At 43.2% G+C, this 18,170-nt stretch overlaps 1 protein-coding gene across 1 annotated transcript in view; it reads right to left on the reverse strand.

The window, feature by feature from the left end:
• The window catches only part of LOC141272870 (unconventional myosin-XVB-like), a 112,513-nt gene that overhangs the window by 45,565 nt on the left and 48,778 nt on the right, over positions 1-18,170 (reverse strand). The window contains exons 16-28 of the mRNA XM_073684003.1: positions 16,406-16,490; positions 16,185-16,313; positions 15,714-15,912; positions 14,493-14,574; positions 11,617-11,782; positions 11,420-11,529; positions 11,207-11,266; positions 7,736-7,811; positions 7,187-7,305; positions 6,819-6,937; positions 6,593-6,734; positions 6,391-6,502; positions 6,045-6,199 (exon numbers count right to left, since the gene is read on the reverse strand). Coding sequence (XP_073540104.1) covers positions 6,045-6,199; positions 6,391-6,502; positions 6,593-6,734; positions 6,819-6,937; positions 7,187-7,305; positions 7,736-7,811; positions 11,207-11,266; positions 11,420-11,529; positions 11,617-11,782; positions 14,493-14,574; positions 15,714-15,912; positions 16,185-16,313; positions 16,406-16,490 — 1,554 coding nt within the window. The remainder of the gene's footprint in view (positions 1-6,044; positions 6,200-6,390; positions 6,503-6,592; positions 6,735-6,818; positions 6,938-7,186; positions 7,306-7,735; positions 7,812-11,206; positions 11,267-11,419; positions 11,530-11,616; positions 11,783-14,492; positions 14,575-15,713; positions 15,913-16,184; positions 16,314-16,405; positions 16,491-18,170) is intronic.

The following is an 18,170-nucleotide window of genomic DNA, read 5'->3' on the forward strand; positions in this document are numbered from 1 at the left end:
CAACTTTTTTTTTTTTTTTTACCAGATTTCCATTATATACTTAAAGGGTTGTCCAGTACTATTGATAATGCCCCAATGTATTTTTATGGTGAAAAGAAGTGTCTTTGTAAATATCAGGTGCTGCTGTTTCTGTCAGTGAGCGGCGCTATCGCTGGCCGCACACAGGCATCACGTGAACCCCCGCTGACGTCACGCCAAGTGAGGCCTGACATCAGTGACGCGGTCCCCGCGGTGGCTGCTGGGTTGTGGGCGGGGTTACCCCGCACGTCACACCCAGCATCCACAGCGCGCTTTCCCGATGAATGAGGAGGGGGAAAGCGCGCGGGGGATGCCGGGGGTGTGACGCGCGGGGTAACCCCGCCCACAACCCATCACTCACCGGGGAACGCAGAAGTGAGTCACACTCGGCTGCATCCGGAACCATGACGAGACATCGGCGAATGTCAGAGCCGGCTGCAACCAGGGATCACGTGCTGCCTTTGAGCGGCCAGCGATAGCGCCGCTCACAGGCAAGAACAGCAGCGTAAGGTAATTACAAAGACACTTCTTTTCACCATAAAAATACATTGGGGCATTCCTAATAGTACTGGACAACCCCTTTAATTCCCCTTCACCATTAATAATCATACACAGGAGACTTTATTCTTTGGATAAATTTGGCCACAGCGGCCATTTATTTAACAAATAATACAATAACAATAACCATTGTTAATTCCCATGAAAACAAAGAGGGAGGTCCTTGGAGCTACCAAAATCTGACACATCTTCAACAATTATTTTAATTATAACTCTCCTTACCCTCAGCCATGAAACCCAAGCTCGAGGGCACCACACCACGTTCAGTGGTAAAATTAACGCCAACAATCGGCTTCCAGGGTCCCCCCCCCCTTCCAGAGCCCCACTAAGTGCCAGATCGACCATTATTAATTCCATCCTGAAGGGGAACCCTCCACCTGATTCCCCTCCCCAACCAAATTTAACAACAACTCCAAGGACCCCCCCACTGCCTCCACCACTGCGACCCAACTGATAAACAATGTTACACCCCTTTATTGTATATAATATATTTTTATTATTTTTTATTTACTTTTTATTTTATTTATTTTTTAATTAGATACCTTCAATGCAACAACAATCCCCTCACAATTAAGGGTGGGTGGGACTCTTCACAACAATGGGGTCCCCTAAAATGGCCTTTTTCCTGCACTTTTTCTTATATATCCCTCCCATAAATCCCTCCCCCTTTAATTTTGAATTCAATCCCCACAACCAATCCCATTCCTTTGTTCATGGCCCAGCCCTGTCATGTGGGGTCTCCACTAAATATGTTTAGTTCCGTCCCCTTTTTTTATATGGTAAAATGAAAGGTGACATTTAAAACTAGAACTTTTTCTGCAACTACCAAGTTTTCTTATGACAATGTCTGCAGAAAAATAAAAAAGATATGGATTTTGGAAGACGGGGAAGTAAAAATGAAAGTTTAAAGGGACTCTGTCAGCACAGAATGGTTGTTCAAACCAAGTATAGGAGCTCGGTGCATCAAAGTGTGCCCAATCATTTATATACACCTTCCCACCTGCTTGGTTTCCATCTATCTCCACCCTTTCTTCTTTTATTGACAGCTCTGGCTTCATAGAGCCAGAGAAGTGAAGAAATAGATGGAAAACAAGCAGATGGGAAGGTGTATTTAACCCCTTAAGAACCGGGCACTTTTCCGTTTTTTTCCCCTTTGTTTATTCCAAGAGCCATAACTTTTTTTTATTTTCCGTCGACATAGCCATATGAGGGCTTGTTTTTTGCAAGACAAGTTATACTTTCGAATACCATTCATTTTATCATACAAAGTACTGGAAAGCGGTAAAAAAAATTCAAAGTGTGCCGAAATAGCAAAAGAAGTACAATTCTGCAATTGTTTTTTGATTTTTTTATTAACAGAGTCGATTTTACCTTAAAACTGACCTAACAATATGATTTTACAGGTCAGTACGATTACACAGATACCAGCATAGTTTTTGTCTTATTTAAGTGGTGAAAAAAAAAGACCCCACAGTTTTCACTGTTTATTGATCGGATTCATTTATTTAAAATTTTCATAGATTGGACTTTTACAAACGCAGAGATGTCAAATGAGTGTGTTTTTAATTATTATTATTTTTTAATTCTTAATGGGGGGAAAAGGGAGGTGATTTGAACTTTTATATATTTTTTTATATTTTTTAAAACATTCTTTTTTACTTTTCACAGTATTTGTGCAGCATTAGCATTGCTGTATATAGCAGAAATCATGGACTCCTATGAACACCAGCCATGGGCTGGTTTTCACAGAAGTATCATCATGACAGGCGCTGATGAGGGGATAGAATGGCGCACCCTTCTGACGCTGCGTTTTAATGCCGCTGTCACAGATTGAATATTTCAGCCATTATCTGCCGGGAAAGATGCAGGCTCAGATTACGAGCCTGCATCAAAGGCAGGGAGACGACTTATGACAGACATAAGTCGTTAAGGGGTTAAATGATTGGCTACCTCTTAGTGTAGCAAGCACCTGTACCTGGTTTGAACAGTCATTCTATGCTTACAGATGCCCTTTAAAGGTATTTAGGGATTTATTTATGATGACCACTTTTAACTTTAATATTTTTTTATTCTCGGGGAACCCCTTTGGTTTTCGATTTTCAAGAAAGTGGACTATAAGCACTCTAAAATACCTAAAATAACAAACAGAGCAGGTACTCACCCGGCCAATCGCACGTCTCCCAATCTACCAGCTCAGCGGCTCAGTGGCTGTGTTGAGGTAGATGGAACGAGTCACTGAACTCAGTGATTGGCTACAATGGTGATGCGCTCTGTAGACATGACGTCATCACTGCAGCCCAAACACTAAGACCCGAGCAGGAGGGAGAATCCAGCTATGGGCCTGGGGAGGGTGAGTGCCTTGTTTGTTTGTTAGGGCAAGGTATTTCCAGTACGTGTGGTGACAGTTTCAACTCTTACCGGAGACACTGACACATGTAGACCCATGTCTACATTCAAATGAATGTCAAGTCGATGGGTCCGTGTAAACACGTAGCGCACACGGATGCCATCCGTGTGACACGTACCAGTGCTTGGGAATCAAAGATACAGTTAGCGCTGTTCCCAAGTGCTGGGTGCTGAACGCTGCCCTCATCATAGTCCCCTGCCGGTGCTGCGATCAACACCAGCAGGGACAATGATGAGAGTAGTAGTGTCTGCTCCCACAGTGTCCACCTGTAAAAAAATGAATAAAATAAAAAAATCCATATACTCACCTGTCCTAAGTGTCCCCCGCTGTAATCCATGGTCCAGAGGAGCCAGGAAAATGAGCGGTGTCCTGTCACTCACTGGGCCCAGCGGAGGTCTATGTATAACCTTTGAACTTCCCAAACTGCTAATTGCATCAGCCCTATAATTTATTTGCACACAACATCAAATGGAAATATCTCAATACCTGGTGGTCCGTCACTCTGTGTACTGCACGCCGACCCCGATGCGTGTTTTGGCACACCTTCGTCACCTGATTGCACCTGACTGCAATTAGCAGTTTTGGAAGTTCAAAGGTTATACATAGAATCTATTTATCTAAACAGATTGTGATTCCACTCTCAGTATTTTTTCACCAGTCATGATCCAGCTTTATGGGTTTTGTTGCCCTTTGGTTACTGACCACATACATAATTAAAGCTTGATAGGGCCACTTTGCACTTACTTCACTTGTGCACATTAAGTGGTAGATGTAACACAATGTATATCCCATATTGCATCTGCAGCATCAATGTACCATGGTGCAATTTGGTCCAGTGTCTCTATGTTTGTATTTTATATTAAAGACATTATGTGTTTATTATAGATCCGTGTATGCACTTTTTCTTTAGTGCCACCAAGAACCTATTGATTTTTGGAATAAAGGTTTTTTAGTCTAACACAATGTTTGGCTAATTCTTTATTTATTTTTGCATTATGACCTGGATGTTCGGTTTGTTTGTTTGGGGTTATGTATTTTAGAGCATTTGGAGTCCACTCTTCTAAAAGTGGAAAACCCCTTTAAAGGTATGTGAACATGTTAAGTATTTGCAGCAGACATTTCTGCAGTAAAACAAGGTCTCTTGGCAGGAAAAATGCTTCGGTTGTTGCATTTTAATGCATTTTTTCCCTTATTCATTTAATGTGCTGGAAAATACTGCAAAAGTGGTGAAAGAATTCACATGCTTCAGATATGAAACTGCTTCAAATCTGCAAGGAAAAAAATAAGCAGCATATGCATGAGATTTTAGAAATCTCATCCGCTTTGCTGGTACACTAAAAGAATACAGTGCTGGCCAAAAGTATTGGCACCCCTGCAATTCTGTCAGATAATACTCAGTTTCTTCCTGAAAATGATTGCAATCACAAATTCTTTGGTATTATTATCTTCATTTAATTTGTCTTCAATTAAAAATACACAAAAAGAATTGTCCTAAAGCCAAATTGGATATAATTCCACACGAAACCTAGAAAAGGGGGTGGACAAAAGTATTGACACCCTTTGAAAAATCATGTGATGCTTCTCTAATTCGTGTAATTAACAGCACCTGTAACTTACCTGTAGCACCTAACAGGTGTTGGCAATAACTAAATCACACTTGCAGCCAGTTAACATGGATTAAAGTTGACTCAACCTCTGTCCTGTGTCCTTGTGTGTACCACATTGAGCATGGAGAAAAGAAAGAAGACCAAAGAACTGTCTGAGGACTTGAGAAACCAAATTGTGAGGAAGCATGAGCAATCTCAAGGCTACAAGTCCATCTCCTAAGACCTGAATGTTCCTGTGTCTTCCGTGCGCAGTGTCATCAAGAAGTTTAAAGCCCATGGCACTGTGGCTAACCTCCCTAGATGTGGACGGAAAAGAAAAATTGACGAGAGATTTCAACGCAAGATTGTGCAGATGGTGAATAAAGAACCTCGACTAACATCCAAACAAGTTCAAGCTGCCCTGCAGTCCGAGGGTACAACAGTGTCAACCCGTACTATCCGTCGGCGTCTGAATGAAAAGGGACTGTATGGTAGGATACCCAGGAAGACCCCACTTCTAACCCCGAGACATAAAAAAGCCAGGCTGGAGTTTGCCAAAACTTACCTGAGAAAGCCTAAAACGTTTTGGAAGAATGTTCTCTGGTCAGATGAGACAAAAGTAAAGCTTTTTGGGAAAAAGCATCAACATAGAGTATACAGGAAATAAAAAGAGGCATTCAAAGAAAAGAACACGGTCCCTACAGTCAAACATGGCGGAGGTTCCATGATGTTTTGGGGTTGCTTTGCTGCCTCTGGCACTGGACTGCTTGACCATGTGCATGGCATTATGAAGTCTGAAGAGTACCAACAAATTTTGCAGCATAATGTAGGGCCCAGTGTGAGAAAGCTGGGTCTCCCTCAGAGGTCATGGGTCTTCCAGCAGGACAATGACCCAAAACACACTTCCAAAAGCACTATAAAATGGTTTGAGAGAAAGCACTGGAGACTTCTAAGGTGGCCAGCAATGAGTCCAGAGCTGAATCCCATAGAACACCTGTGGAGAGATCTCAAAATGGCAGTTTGGAGAAGGCACCCTTCAAATATCAGGGACCTGGAGCAGTTTGCCAAAGAAGAATGGTCTACAATTCCAGCAGAGCATTGTAAGAAACTCATTGATGGTTACCGGAAGCGGTTATTCGCAATTATTTTGGCTAAAGGTTGTGTAACCAAGTATTAGGCTGAGGGTGCCAATACTTTTGTCTGGCCCATTTTTGGAGTTTTGTGTGAAATGATCAATGATTTGATTTTTGCTTCATTCTCTTTTGTGTTTTTTCCTTGCAAGCAAATTAAATGAAGATAATAATACCAAAGAATTTGTGATTGCAATCATTTTCAGGAAGAAACTGAGTATTATCTGACAGAATTGCAGGGGTGCCAATACTTTTGGCCAGCACTGTATGTTTTTTTCGCAGCAAAAAAACCCAATGTGTGAACAAGTCCTAAGTTAGCTTTTTCTGTGACTCCCCTGATCTCACCTCCTTGCTTACTGTCCTCTGGAGCCCTCGAGGTCGAGTTTTATTTTCCAAGTTGTCTCTCTTTGCCACACTGTAGTAGTCTGGGGCAGCAGCTGCTTGTACAAACCGATGAGGAAAAAGACCAGAACGACCACCAAGAGAACCGAACAGCCAACCTGTGTAAGTCAAGCAGGGCAAGAGGTTAGTGTCCTCTCATGCCTATTCATTTCCTTTTATTTTTTAACACCATACTTGTTCTCAGTAATTGTAGATTTTATGTACCGTAAGCAATAGAGAAGAATGAAGAATATTCACAGACAAGCTATTGTAATAAGTTCATACTAATTAGATGGGACTCCAATAATACCTGGTTCCTGTCCATCCATTGGCAGAACTTTAATGATGTCGCCCTTTTTGAATTGAAGAAGACTCTTGTCATCAGTTATATGACTCCGCAGTGCAACCACGTGGTTTGAATCCTAATTAAACAGAACAAAATTAGTACATTTTACATATTACAAGATGTTATACCTCTACCTAAAGTAGGTTTACCACTGCTCCTTTCTCACCTTCACCAACTCTTGCAAGAAGATTTCTAGCAAAGTCTTAAGACCATGAGCATTTTCAGAGTGTACCTGCAGATCTTCATTTCTCAGACTAAAGCGCAGTGTACGAAAATCTAACTTTTCGATAGCAAGAATATCTGCAAAACTAAATACAAGAAAGTATTTATGATAACGTATTCTATGCTAGTCATATCTTCGAACCGCTCTCTACCCTCATTCTTCAGCTCACCTATAACAGCACAAAGTCTTCAGATGTCGTTGTTGGATTCCGGTTGCATTCACTTCCTTCAGAAGCCTAAAACCTCTGTGGGACACTCCTATGAGAAGCTGGTCTACATCATCATCCAACTACAAATACCAGAAGACAGTATTAATCTTGGCATGGATCATCAACAAGGGCTATCAGAACATTTTCATTTTTTTTTCTTTTTCCACAATAGGACACAGCCTTGTAGATGAATTATATACCACCAAAACTAGAGGAATAACGTACTCTACTTTATTACTTTTAAATAATCACCTCAAAAACGAATGCAGCCACAAAGAAATGGGCATTATTACAGGAGGAATACAATGCCTTTTGTGAAATTTACTCACAGTCACATTGAAGAGGCGAGAAAAGTAATTCTCCCAGTTATCCCGGGCAGCTATGACAACACGTTTCTTGATGGAATCGTCCATTATTGAACTGGCATCACTTCCGACCTGGAACTCATCTGATAAGAAAATTTTCTTGGTTTGTGACTCATACTTTGCACTTGCATATATTACAGCTTGAAGTCATGGACTGTCTAAGGCCACGTTCAGATGTTCAGTATTTGGTCAGTATTTCACATCAGTATTTGTAAGCCAAAACCAGGAGGGGTGATAAATACAGAATTGGTGACTTGTTTCTATTATACCTTTTCTCTGATTGTTCCTCTCCTGGTTTTTGGTTACAAATACTGGATGTGAAATACTGACCAAATATTGATTGTGTGAGCGTGGCCTAAGAACCAAAATTGGATTTGATTCTATCATGTGTTATCAGTAAATGCTTTAGTAAAAAATTCTAGGAACTTATCCAATTTTTGGTTCTCTCATTGAGCTGTATTACAACTTTTCTCCTCAAAAGTAATAAAATTTAGATCCTGTTCCCATACTTACTTAAAAAATCTCTCATCTTCCGCCTTTCCTCTCGAGTTAGTTTAAAACAAGTGTCTGAATATGTGTCCCTAATTATCTAGGATGACAAAAGACAGAGATGTTTTTACAGAGAAGTTATTCCTCATTTTGAAAATGTATAGCAGATCATTTTAACTAGAGAAGGTTTCACAAAGCTGAAAAGAATAATGGTAGTGAAATAAATGAATATGTGTAAGATTTAAGGCCCTCATACACATTAGATGATGGTAAGCCATACATGCTGGTTTCCGAGGTATTATCATTCGATGTGTATTGGGGTCTTCTCCCGATTCTCCACTGATGTCTTTTTTCAGGGTACATCATAATCAGGTACTTTAAATTTAAGCATCCAATCCATTTGTTTTCATGGGAGATAAACTGTCAGACAGATGTGCTCTCCTCTTAGCCCGATGAAAACACATGGATGTTCACCTGAGCTGGGCGTTCATGTGTATGGGAAAGTCGGGAGGGTTAACTGTTTGTCAAGCAATTGGCCAACAGCTACCTCATTTATATAATTGTGGCGCCCTGCACCGCATAGGTGCCACAGAACCCAGTAGGGTGCATGGATGGACTTCTCCACAAGAGGCCCTCACACATTCACACACCTCCACCCTACCACCTCAGACCACCAGAGGGAGCCCTGTTAGGGATATACAGTACAGACCAAAAGTTTGGACACACCTTCTCATTTAAAGATTTTTCTGTATTTTCATGACTATGAAAATTGTACATTCACACTGAAGGCATCAAAACTATGAATTAACACATGTGGAATTATATACTTAACAAAAAAGTGTGAAACAACTGAAAATATGTCTTATATTCTAGGTTCTTCAAAGTAGCCACCTTTTGCTTTGATGACTGCTTTGCACACTCTTGGCATTCTCTTGATGAGCTTCAAGAGGTAGTCACCGGAAATGGTCTTCCAACAATCTTGAAGGAGTTCCCAGAGATGCTTAGCACTTGTTGGCCCTTTTGCCTTCACTTTGCGGTCCAGCTCACCCCAAACCATCTCGATTGGGTTCAGGTCTGGTGACTGTGGAGGCCAGGTCATCTGGCGTAGCACCCCATCACTCTCCTTCTTGGTCAAATAGCTCTTACACAGCCTGGAGGTGTGTTTGGGGTCATTGTCCTGTTGAAAAATAAATGATGGTCCAACTAAACGCAAACCGGATGGAATAGCATGCCGCTGCAAGATGCTGTGGTAGCCATGCTGGTTCAGTATGCCTTCCATTTTGAATAAATCCCCAACAGTGTCACCAGCAAAGCACCCCAACACCATCACACCTCCTCCTCCATGCTTCACGGTGGGAACCAGGCATGTAGAGTCCATCCGTTCACCTTTACTGCTTCGCACAAAGACACGGTGGTTGCAACCAAAGATCTCAAATTTGGACTCATCAGACCAAAGCACAGATTTCCACTGGTCTAATGTCCATTCCTTGTGTTCTTTAGTCCAAACAAGTCTCTTCTGTTTGTTGCCTGTCCTTAGCAGTGGTTTCCTAGCAGCTATTTTACCATGAAGGCCTGCTGCACAAAGTCTCCTCTTCACAGTTGTTGTAGAGATGTGTCTGCTGCTAGAACTCTGTGTGGCATTGACCTGGTCTCTAATCTGAGCTGCTGTTAACCTGCGATTTCTGAGGCTGGTGAGTCGGATAAACTTGTCCTCAGAAGCAGAGGTGACTCTTGGTCTTCCTTTCCTGGGGCGGTCCTCATGTGAGCCAGTTTCTTTGTAGCACTTGATGGTTTTTGCAACTGCACTTGGGGACACTTTCAAAGTTTTCCCAATTTTTCGGACTGACTGACCTTCATTTCTTAAAGTAGTGATGGCCACTCATTTTTCTATACTTAGCTGCTTTTTTCTTGCCATAATACAAATTCTAACAGTCTATTCAGTAGGACTATCAGCTGTGTATCCACCTGACTTCTGCACAACACAACTGATGGTCCCAACCCCATTTATAAGGCAAGAAATCCTACTTATTGAACCTGAAAGGGCACACCTGTGAAGTGAAAACCATTTCCGGTGACTACCTCTTGAAGCTCATCAAGAGAATGCCTGGAGTGTGCAAAGCAGTCATCAAAGCAAAAGGTGGCTACTTTGAATAACCAAGAATATAAGACATATTTTCAGTTGTTTCACACTTTTTTGTTAAGCATATAATTCCACATGTGTTAATTCATAGTTTTGATGCCTTCAGTGTGAATGTACAATTTTCAAAGTCATGAAAATACAGAAAAATCTTTAAATGAAAAGGTGTGTCCAAACTTTTGGTCTGTACTGTATATATGGAGGGTGGAGCCAGGCAGCTCAGTTCAGTTGTGAGTTTTATAGTGTGCTGGCACTTAGACCAGTGAAGACGCGGACCGCTGGCTGCTGTGCTTAGGCGAGCCAAGGCCTACAGCACGAGCCAAGTAGTGAGGGCCCCGAGTGTGGCCGACGGCAAAGAGGAAAGGAGGGAGGAGTTGAGGGGGTAGAGGAGTGTACCAGGCTCACCCCGAAATATACACCGAACACCGGGTCCGCGCCTACCGGGTCCTTTTATACCCAGTAGGGACCAACGGACACCTGGAGGACTACAAGTCCCAGGCCGACCAACGCTGACTACTGTACCAGGGCTAGGAGTCACGGAGGCCCCAGCGTCTAGGGAGAGTGATCTCCAAGAGAAGGCCCTACCACAAGGTCAGCAGGTGCAAGAGAGAGAGACAGTAATTAAGCCAGGCCTAGCTCCAGGCAGGTCAGAAGCTTAGCAAGTGAAAGCAACGGATCAGGAGGCCTATACCCGCTCACTGGGGAGAGTCCATACCTGAGTACCCTGGACCATACCTGCAACTACACCAGTAAAGGTACCGAAGCGAACCCCCGTGTGAGTGTCTGTCATTTCTCCCTGAACCATCCTGGCCGTCTCTCACCTGTACCACCATCCATTTCCCCACGCTGCCCTGAGGCCCGCTCCACCTGGGTGGAGCCGTTCCATCATAAGCTGCCCTAACATCTGCCTCAGAGGACTGCTCCGCAGCGGCGGCTCCCTTTAGCCACATTCCACAGGTGGCATCACGAACACTTTACAAATCCCCTATAAATAATTCCCCTTTTTGTTGACCGCCCTGGGCCACGGACCGGGCCAGCCACTGTGATATCCCCCCACCGGCATCCATAGGCCCGGCTGCCAAGTACCCCACGGCTCTGGGGGGGCGCCATAATCACTTTTAGTTATTTTAAGGGAGTTGGCTCAGAGAACACAACTCCTTTCACAAGGGAACCACAGCTAATGAATGGCTGTCAAGGATATACATGGATGGCCCAACTGTGAAAGTGCTCCAACTCTCGATGATCGAAAGCTAATATGTCATATGGACAGATGATATTCTGATTGGACAACCCCTTTAATCTTAAAATTATTAGAAATACTGTAGAAATGAAAACTGGTGATTTTGTTTTTCTTTTACCTGCTCACACAGAAGGTTCAAATAGTAGGGATGAGTAAATTTTTCCTTTGGATAGAAGATCTATGAAAAAAAATACTTATTACATAATACAATAAATACAATATATTACAAAGACAGTTATACTGAATTGCCTTCTGGTAGATTATATGTCACACAGTTAATAGTGCACATATTTCCTGCAGTCACATTGATAAAAGGTTGGGCGAACATTACCTCCTTCCGCACATAAAGCTTCCAGTTGACATCACTGTATGAGAAGAACACACTAGCAGTGTGTTTGCTGATTGATGATCTAGTGGAGTGATCACCTTCAAGAGTTCTTTCTGAGAGTAAAAAAAGCATAATGGGTGTAAGAACGAGATATTTTGGGGATGATTACAAAAAATAAAAACAGCCACATATTTCTGCACCTGGGGCCTTGGGAGTCTGCACTGCCGGAGGAAATAAACCAGATTGGAATAGTCCTAAAAGTGGCTTTTGCTTTTCTCGAATAGAATTAGTCTTCGCACTTGATTTCTCAGCAGCAGGAGGAGGAGGAGGTGGTGGAGGAGGAGCTGTTGGGGAATCTGGAGTGTCCTTGGAAAAAGACAATTCAGTGCTCAATTAATGTTTAATTAAAAATAATGAGACTTTCTAATAATACCTTGTTCTGGTTTTATCACCTACATGAAAGAAAGTCCATGCACAGAGATCCTGACACTACCATGTCAACCTCAAATGCAAGTATCATATCTATTACGGTGGCAGCTAAGAAAAACTCAATTATTTCTGCCAAGCTGTCTAGGTACCTTCTAAATTGCCTAGACAGAGGTTGGATACATGCGTAAGCAATGAACTTCACCTTACAATAGTTGTATAGGTTGGACTATGTCAAGATTATTAAAGGGGTTGTGTAAGATTATAAAATAGCTGCACAGAAATGAATTAAATAATATATACTCAATAGTGTTGAGCAAGCGTGCTCGTTTAACTCTTTTTGTTTGCTCGTTTGTTAGGCAATCCCTGCATGTGTCACAGCTGTCTAACAGTCGGGACACATGCAACCGCGGCAGCTCAAACAGAGATGCCGAGCATGCTGAAACTACTCGGCGAGCACCCGAGCGTGCTCGTTTAAAGGGTTAAACGAGCATGCTTGCTCAACACTAATACTCAACCTATTACTCTCAGCCATTCTAGTGCTGCACCTGCAGTACTCATTGATTGCCATCATTGTTTACTTTGGCTACAGATGTCAGTGAATATACCCCATGTCACCACTGAAGCCAATCACCGGCCTAAGCACTCTCAGAACTTCTATTATTGAGGTCAGAAGAGCAGGGAGCATCAGGAACATCGTGCTGGATCATCTGGGAGGAACAGGGTGAGTATATATTACTTCACTGTTTTACATGTATTGCTGCCATTTCCATTATCTTGAACAACTCCTTTAAAGGGTTATTTTCAACTTTGGAAGTTATCCCCTATTAATTGGATATAGGGGATAACTTCCAATCGCTGGAGGTTTGACCACCAGGTCCCTCACTGATCCCGAGGATCTGAAGAGCCCTCTGTGAATGGAGCAGTGGCTGATCATTAACAATGCTGCATCATGCAGTCTAAATGGGACCACCGGAGGTAGCAAAGCGAACAGGGTTTCCAACTGTCCATAAATTCCAGGACAGTCTGTAAAAAATTGGTCACTGTTCTGCCTTGCTCATAAAAAAATGTAAGGCGTCCATGATTTTTTTAAAGAAACTTAGACACATTATTTTGACTGTAATTATCATTATTTTACAGTTCACAGTGAATGCAGCTGATATCTTCTGTGAGGCAGTGAGGGGAATTATATGCGAGGGACGGTTTGTATCCCCCAGAATACGCATAGAAACATAGGGAACCCACTGGAGTGCATTGCAATCACAGACACAGCTGTCGTTGCAGTGCAGAATAAAACTAAGCTTGGACTGGGTCAAGCTATTTGACCAAGGCAGATTTAGTAAAACCCGGCATGGACTTTTATTCTTGGAGTGGACTACAGGATGGCAGTGGGGCGGTCCACTCCCTCCAGCCTGGGTCTTTCATGTGGCTCATGTCCACAGTTTTCAGGTTAAAACCTGCAGCAAAGTTTTGGGTGTGTCAGTTTTGTGTTTGCAAGCTGTAGAGCTGGAGGCTCTGCAATACTGGCCTGTGTGACAGGAACACAGAGCCCAAGAAGGCAAAACTCTGACGAACCGCAGAGTGATACAGGGGAGCCGTCGCCCCCGGAAACGGGTCTGGAAACGGACTGTACTTTGATGACCCGGCTGCGATCCGGAGGATACCAATTACCGTTATTTTGTGAGTTTCTGGAGAATAAAGACATTTGATTTTAACTTTTCCTGGGTCACTGCCTCTTTACCGCACAGTGTGAACACCGCCGCACTACACTTCATAGCCGACATGAATCAGTTATAACAATAATGATTTATTATGGTTTTCCAATGTGTCCATACACAATATTGTATGTCCATGATTTTTTGATAAGCTGTCCAGAATAAAATAAAAAGTCAAGTTAGCAACCTTGCAAGTGCTGTGCTCTCATAAGAATGAATAAAGTGCCAGTGTGCTGATTGACTTCCATTCACATGGGCTCTTCAGAGCCCCAGTTTTCAAAAATGGTGGAGGTCCCAGGGGTCAGATCCCAAGGCATCCCGAAGTTATCCTCTATTCCATAGATAGGGCATAAGTTCCAAGCTCGAGAATACCCCTTTAAGGTAGGACAATTTGACAAATGTAATATTTATTCGGGTGCACTGCTGTAATAATTAGTTATAAAGGAAAGACTCCTAGGACTTGTCATTTGGGGCACTCTGATAGCACATCTTTAGAAATGCCGTTTCGCTGTCATACTGGAAGCATGGCCTGTACTTGTGGGTAGGAAATATAGAAACCAAATTTGCTTCTGCAAGTTAAGTCTTGGCTATGTTCACATTTGGTTAGACAGTAATAAGAGCCTTCATTGTAGATTCCAATAAAAATTGTAGACAAAATAGTGCGACTTTGTCCTGTAATATGACAACCAGACTGAAGGAAGCCTTACAGCCCCCTTTATATTCAGTGGGTCATATGGGTAACTTCACTATGTCATTTGCAGGTTCTACTGTTAGTTACTTTTGTACATCTGTTCCTCCAATGAAACAGAAATATGAAATAATAAAGTCTTTTCGTAAATAAATATGAGAGATAAAGTAAAAAGTAATAAATATGTATATTAACAAATTATATTATTTCAAATTTAGAGTCATTACACCAAAAGGCACCGTCTTACTTTCGGGGGCCCAGCATTTCTAAGTCTCTCTAAAGCTTCTTCTTTCGGATCTTTCTTCTTTAAGAAGTTCTGTGATGTCCTCCTGAAAAGTTAGACATTTAATAAACAAATTTAGGAATCAGGATAACAAATGTAAAAATCTGAATAATTGCCCTCTAGATCTGCATCAACATTGCTCCCGTCCTGTCTTGTGTTCATATTCATTAGGAGATAATTGCATCCAATGCTCCTTGGATCCTTCCTATAAGGCCTCATTCAGACATATGTGATTTTCTCTTAGGCTACGGCCCCACTATCAGTATTTGGTCAGTATTTTTTCTCAGGAGTGGGAGCCAAAACCAGGAGTGGGTGATAAATGCAGAATTGGTGACTTGTTTCTATTATACCTTTTCTCTGATTGTTCCTCATAGTAATGAGCGAACGTGTTCTGTTAACCCTTTCGGCGAGCATGCTCGGGTGCTCGCTGAATATTTACGGCGTGCTCCAGTGTTATGTTTCAGTCACTGCGTGTCCATGATTTACGACTGTTTGACAACTTTAATACATGTGAGGAATGCCTGACAAACAGGCATTCCTCACATGTATTAAAGCTGTCAAACAGTCACAAATCATGGACACTGCAGTGACTAAAACATAAGAGCATGCTGTAAATATTCGGGCGAGCACCCGTGCATGCTCGCCGAAAGGGTTAACAGAACACGCTCGCTCATCACTATTCCTCACCTGATTTTGGCTCCCACTCCTGAGAAAAAATACTGACCGGATACTGACCAAATACTGATAGTGGGGCCATGGCCTTACGTAAAAACACAGAACGATCTTCAGTAGTGTTTTGGATGCTCGATTCATCAGTGTTTGGTCAGTGTCAATTTTTAACATTAGCGTTTCATCAGTCATTTTCACTGACGGAAATAAAAAATTGCAAAGCTTCTTCTAAACATTACTGACATCTGAATGCTGCCAGTAATTTTTACGGACCCATAGACTTGTAGTGGTAATTTTGATCCATGATTCTGATCAAAAACGGACATATCACTGTGATATTTTTGCAGATATGCGGTTCATAAAAAACATGACCATATGAACAGCCCTATAGATTATAATAATAGGTATGTGATCTATCTGTTAAAACCACGGATAGAACACTTACGTGAAAAACGGACCTTTAATGAGCCCTAAAGCATCTCCTGAAGATCATATTGTGTTCTATTGAGATCTCACCTGACTGGTTCATAGGGTTTAGGCTCTTCATGAGGACGGCTTTGATACATCTTTATTATTTCTTTTATTTCTTGACTGGGTTTTGGTCTTGGAGCCTGTTTAATGACACCACCTGGTTTCTTAGTCTCTTTTTCAGGAGCCTCTGTAGTTTTGCTTACAGGGGGTGGCACTATTGGTGGTGGTTTTGGTGTTTGTATTTCTTTAAGAAAAAAAATCAAAAAAATATAATTATATTTTCATGTTACCAGAGACTTAAAGGCTACAAGTAATTGCAGTCATTTTATGTTTAACAAATTAAAATAAGCTTGAGTAAGTCTGGCTTAACCAATTTAGTAAAATCATGCACCGGCCTATTCGCTTAGGCACTATTGTAATATTACATATCCTGTTTTTTTCATAAAGACTACAGTTTGTTAGACAATTTCATCATATTAGTATATTTTTTCACTGCCAATAAATGAATATGATCACCTGGTTGAGGTTCAGGTTCGGGAGGTTCTGGTGGTTCCTCGTCACTTTCACTCTCAGACTCTATTATTTGAGCTGGAAGTAGGATCTTCGAGGGAGGCTTGAGTGACTTCACTCGAGTGCCATCACGTTCTACACGATCAAAGTTTACAATTAAAAAATGTTAATTGTAAAAATGAAATGTTCCAAATGCATTTGGTCTTCATCTAATCTGACCTACGCACCCATTTTTTGGAAGAACTCCCTCTTCTGTTGGAATGTTTTCTTTTGGGAAACATACTCAGATTCTTCTTCTTCATCCCAGTATACCTAGATGAAAAAGGCTACTATAATATGAACTCTCAACTTTGCTTTACTGATGCTTTGCCCTCGCAAGATGCCTGCAGAATGCCATGACTTTAATAAGGGGCAAAGTCTCTCCTTGTGAAGTGTGACAAGACTAACGTGCCAGTGTAAGGAGACTTACAGGCCATGCAATTGTAGCACCCTGAGGATTCGGCTGCTACAGGGGTATTGCACCTCAACCCAGAGGTGTGATATTCCACTCCCGGGTAAGGATGGAGTGTGGATCTGAGCTCGGTAGGCTGCATGCACTACACACATCCCATTTCCGAGGAACAGACCGACGGTACTCCCACTTAGAAATGTGCAGGTACGACCGAGTCTGTTCCTGGCTGGAGTGGGAGGGGGGTGGTACATCCCAAGTAGTGTAGGGGCAGATAGGGGGAGCAGCCTGGGTAAAGTTAGGAGCTCATTGGGTGCTGGTCACCTGAGCTCACACATAGAGGGATATATAAGGTGGGCACCAACTAGAATCAGGGTCAGACGCAGAGAGTCAGATGCAGAGAGGATCAGCTGCAGAAAACAAGTTAGGAGAGGAGAGAAGAAAGACCAAGACCCAGAGTGAGAGAGGAGGAAAGAGAAAGACCCAGAGCACAGAAGAGAAGGGACCCAAGAACCCAAATCAGAGCACCGGGTGAGGAGTCAGCAAAAGGGTACCGGAACCCAAACTGGTGGGGGTAAAAACAATCCCCAGCCAGAGACCGGAGACCGTGGGCAGTGTCTGTCACGGTCACCCATCACATTCACCCCGAAGGCACACCACATGAAGGGTCAGGGAACCCAGGGCCAAGGGTGTCCCAACAGAAGGCCCGAGGGAGCTGGACCTAGGTGGATCACTGGTGGGGACGGCTGAAGAAAGGACAGAGGGAGAGCTCAGGGCCACGCTCCGGACTTGTTTGGGGGTTGGCTGGATCCAGGACCTGGTGGACGCAGCACGGCTCGGGTGGTCACTAGCAGCTGGAGTGACCGGTACAACATCTGCAGTAAGTAAACACCCTTAACTGCACAACCCGACTCTGTCTTCACTGCCGTCTGCACTACACCACCACAACCCCCATCCTCTGCGCCTGTCCCCTCTGAGGCTATACCCCTCCCGTTGGGGGTTATCTCACCAAGCTGCGCACCCACCATCAGCCTCAGCGGACCCTGCTGCAGCGGCGGCCACAGTGACCGCATCACAACGGGTGGCGTAGTCGACACAAAAGAACTTTAGTAACATCTGTAGAACTGCCACATCACACTGAGCTTGACGCCCTGGGCACGGGACCGGGTCACAGCCGCTCGGAGACTACAACCCCCCCATCTGATCTGGTGCCGGGTATTCCCCTCAAAAAGGAATATGTCCCAGGGGGCGCGTCAACTTTGGCGTAGTCGGCAGGATTACGTGCCCGCAACACCCGGGTACTGCGTGCCTGAAGAAAAGTGCAAGTTTACCTCAGAAAGAAGTCTCCCGCCGGTTCCGGAGGGTCCACGCCATCGGACTCCATCACCAGTCGTTTCCCGCCGATTGTCCGCCATTTCCAACTTGTTCCCGCCATCTGCAGAGTTTCCCGCCACTGGGCGACGCTTCCCGCCAAAACCGCAGATTTCCCGCCTTGGAAGAGCAGCGGACGCCATTATGGGCGTGCCAAAGGAGGGAAAGAGGCC

The sequence above is a fragment of the Phyllobates terribilis genome, unplaced genomic scaffold, assembly GCF_046119375.1.
Source record: "Phyllobates terribilis strain yellow unplaced genomic scaffold, ASM4611937v1 Scaffold_5__5_contigs__length_657084704, whole genome shotgun sequence".
Classification (NCBI taxonomy): Eukaryota; Metazoa; Chordata; class Amphibia; order Anura; family Dendrobatidae; genus Phyllobates; species Phyllobates terribilis.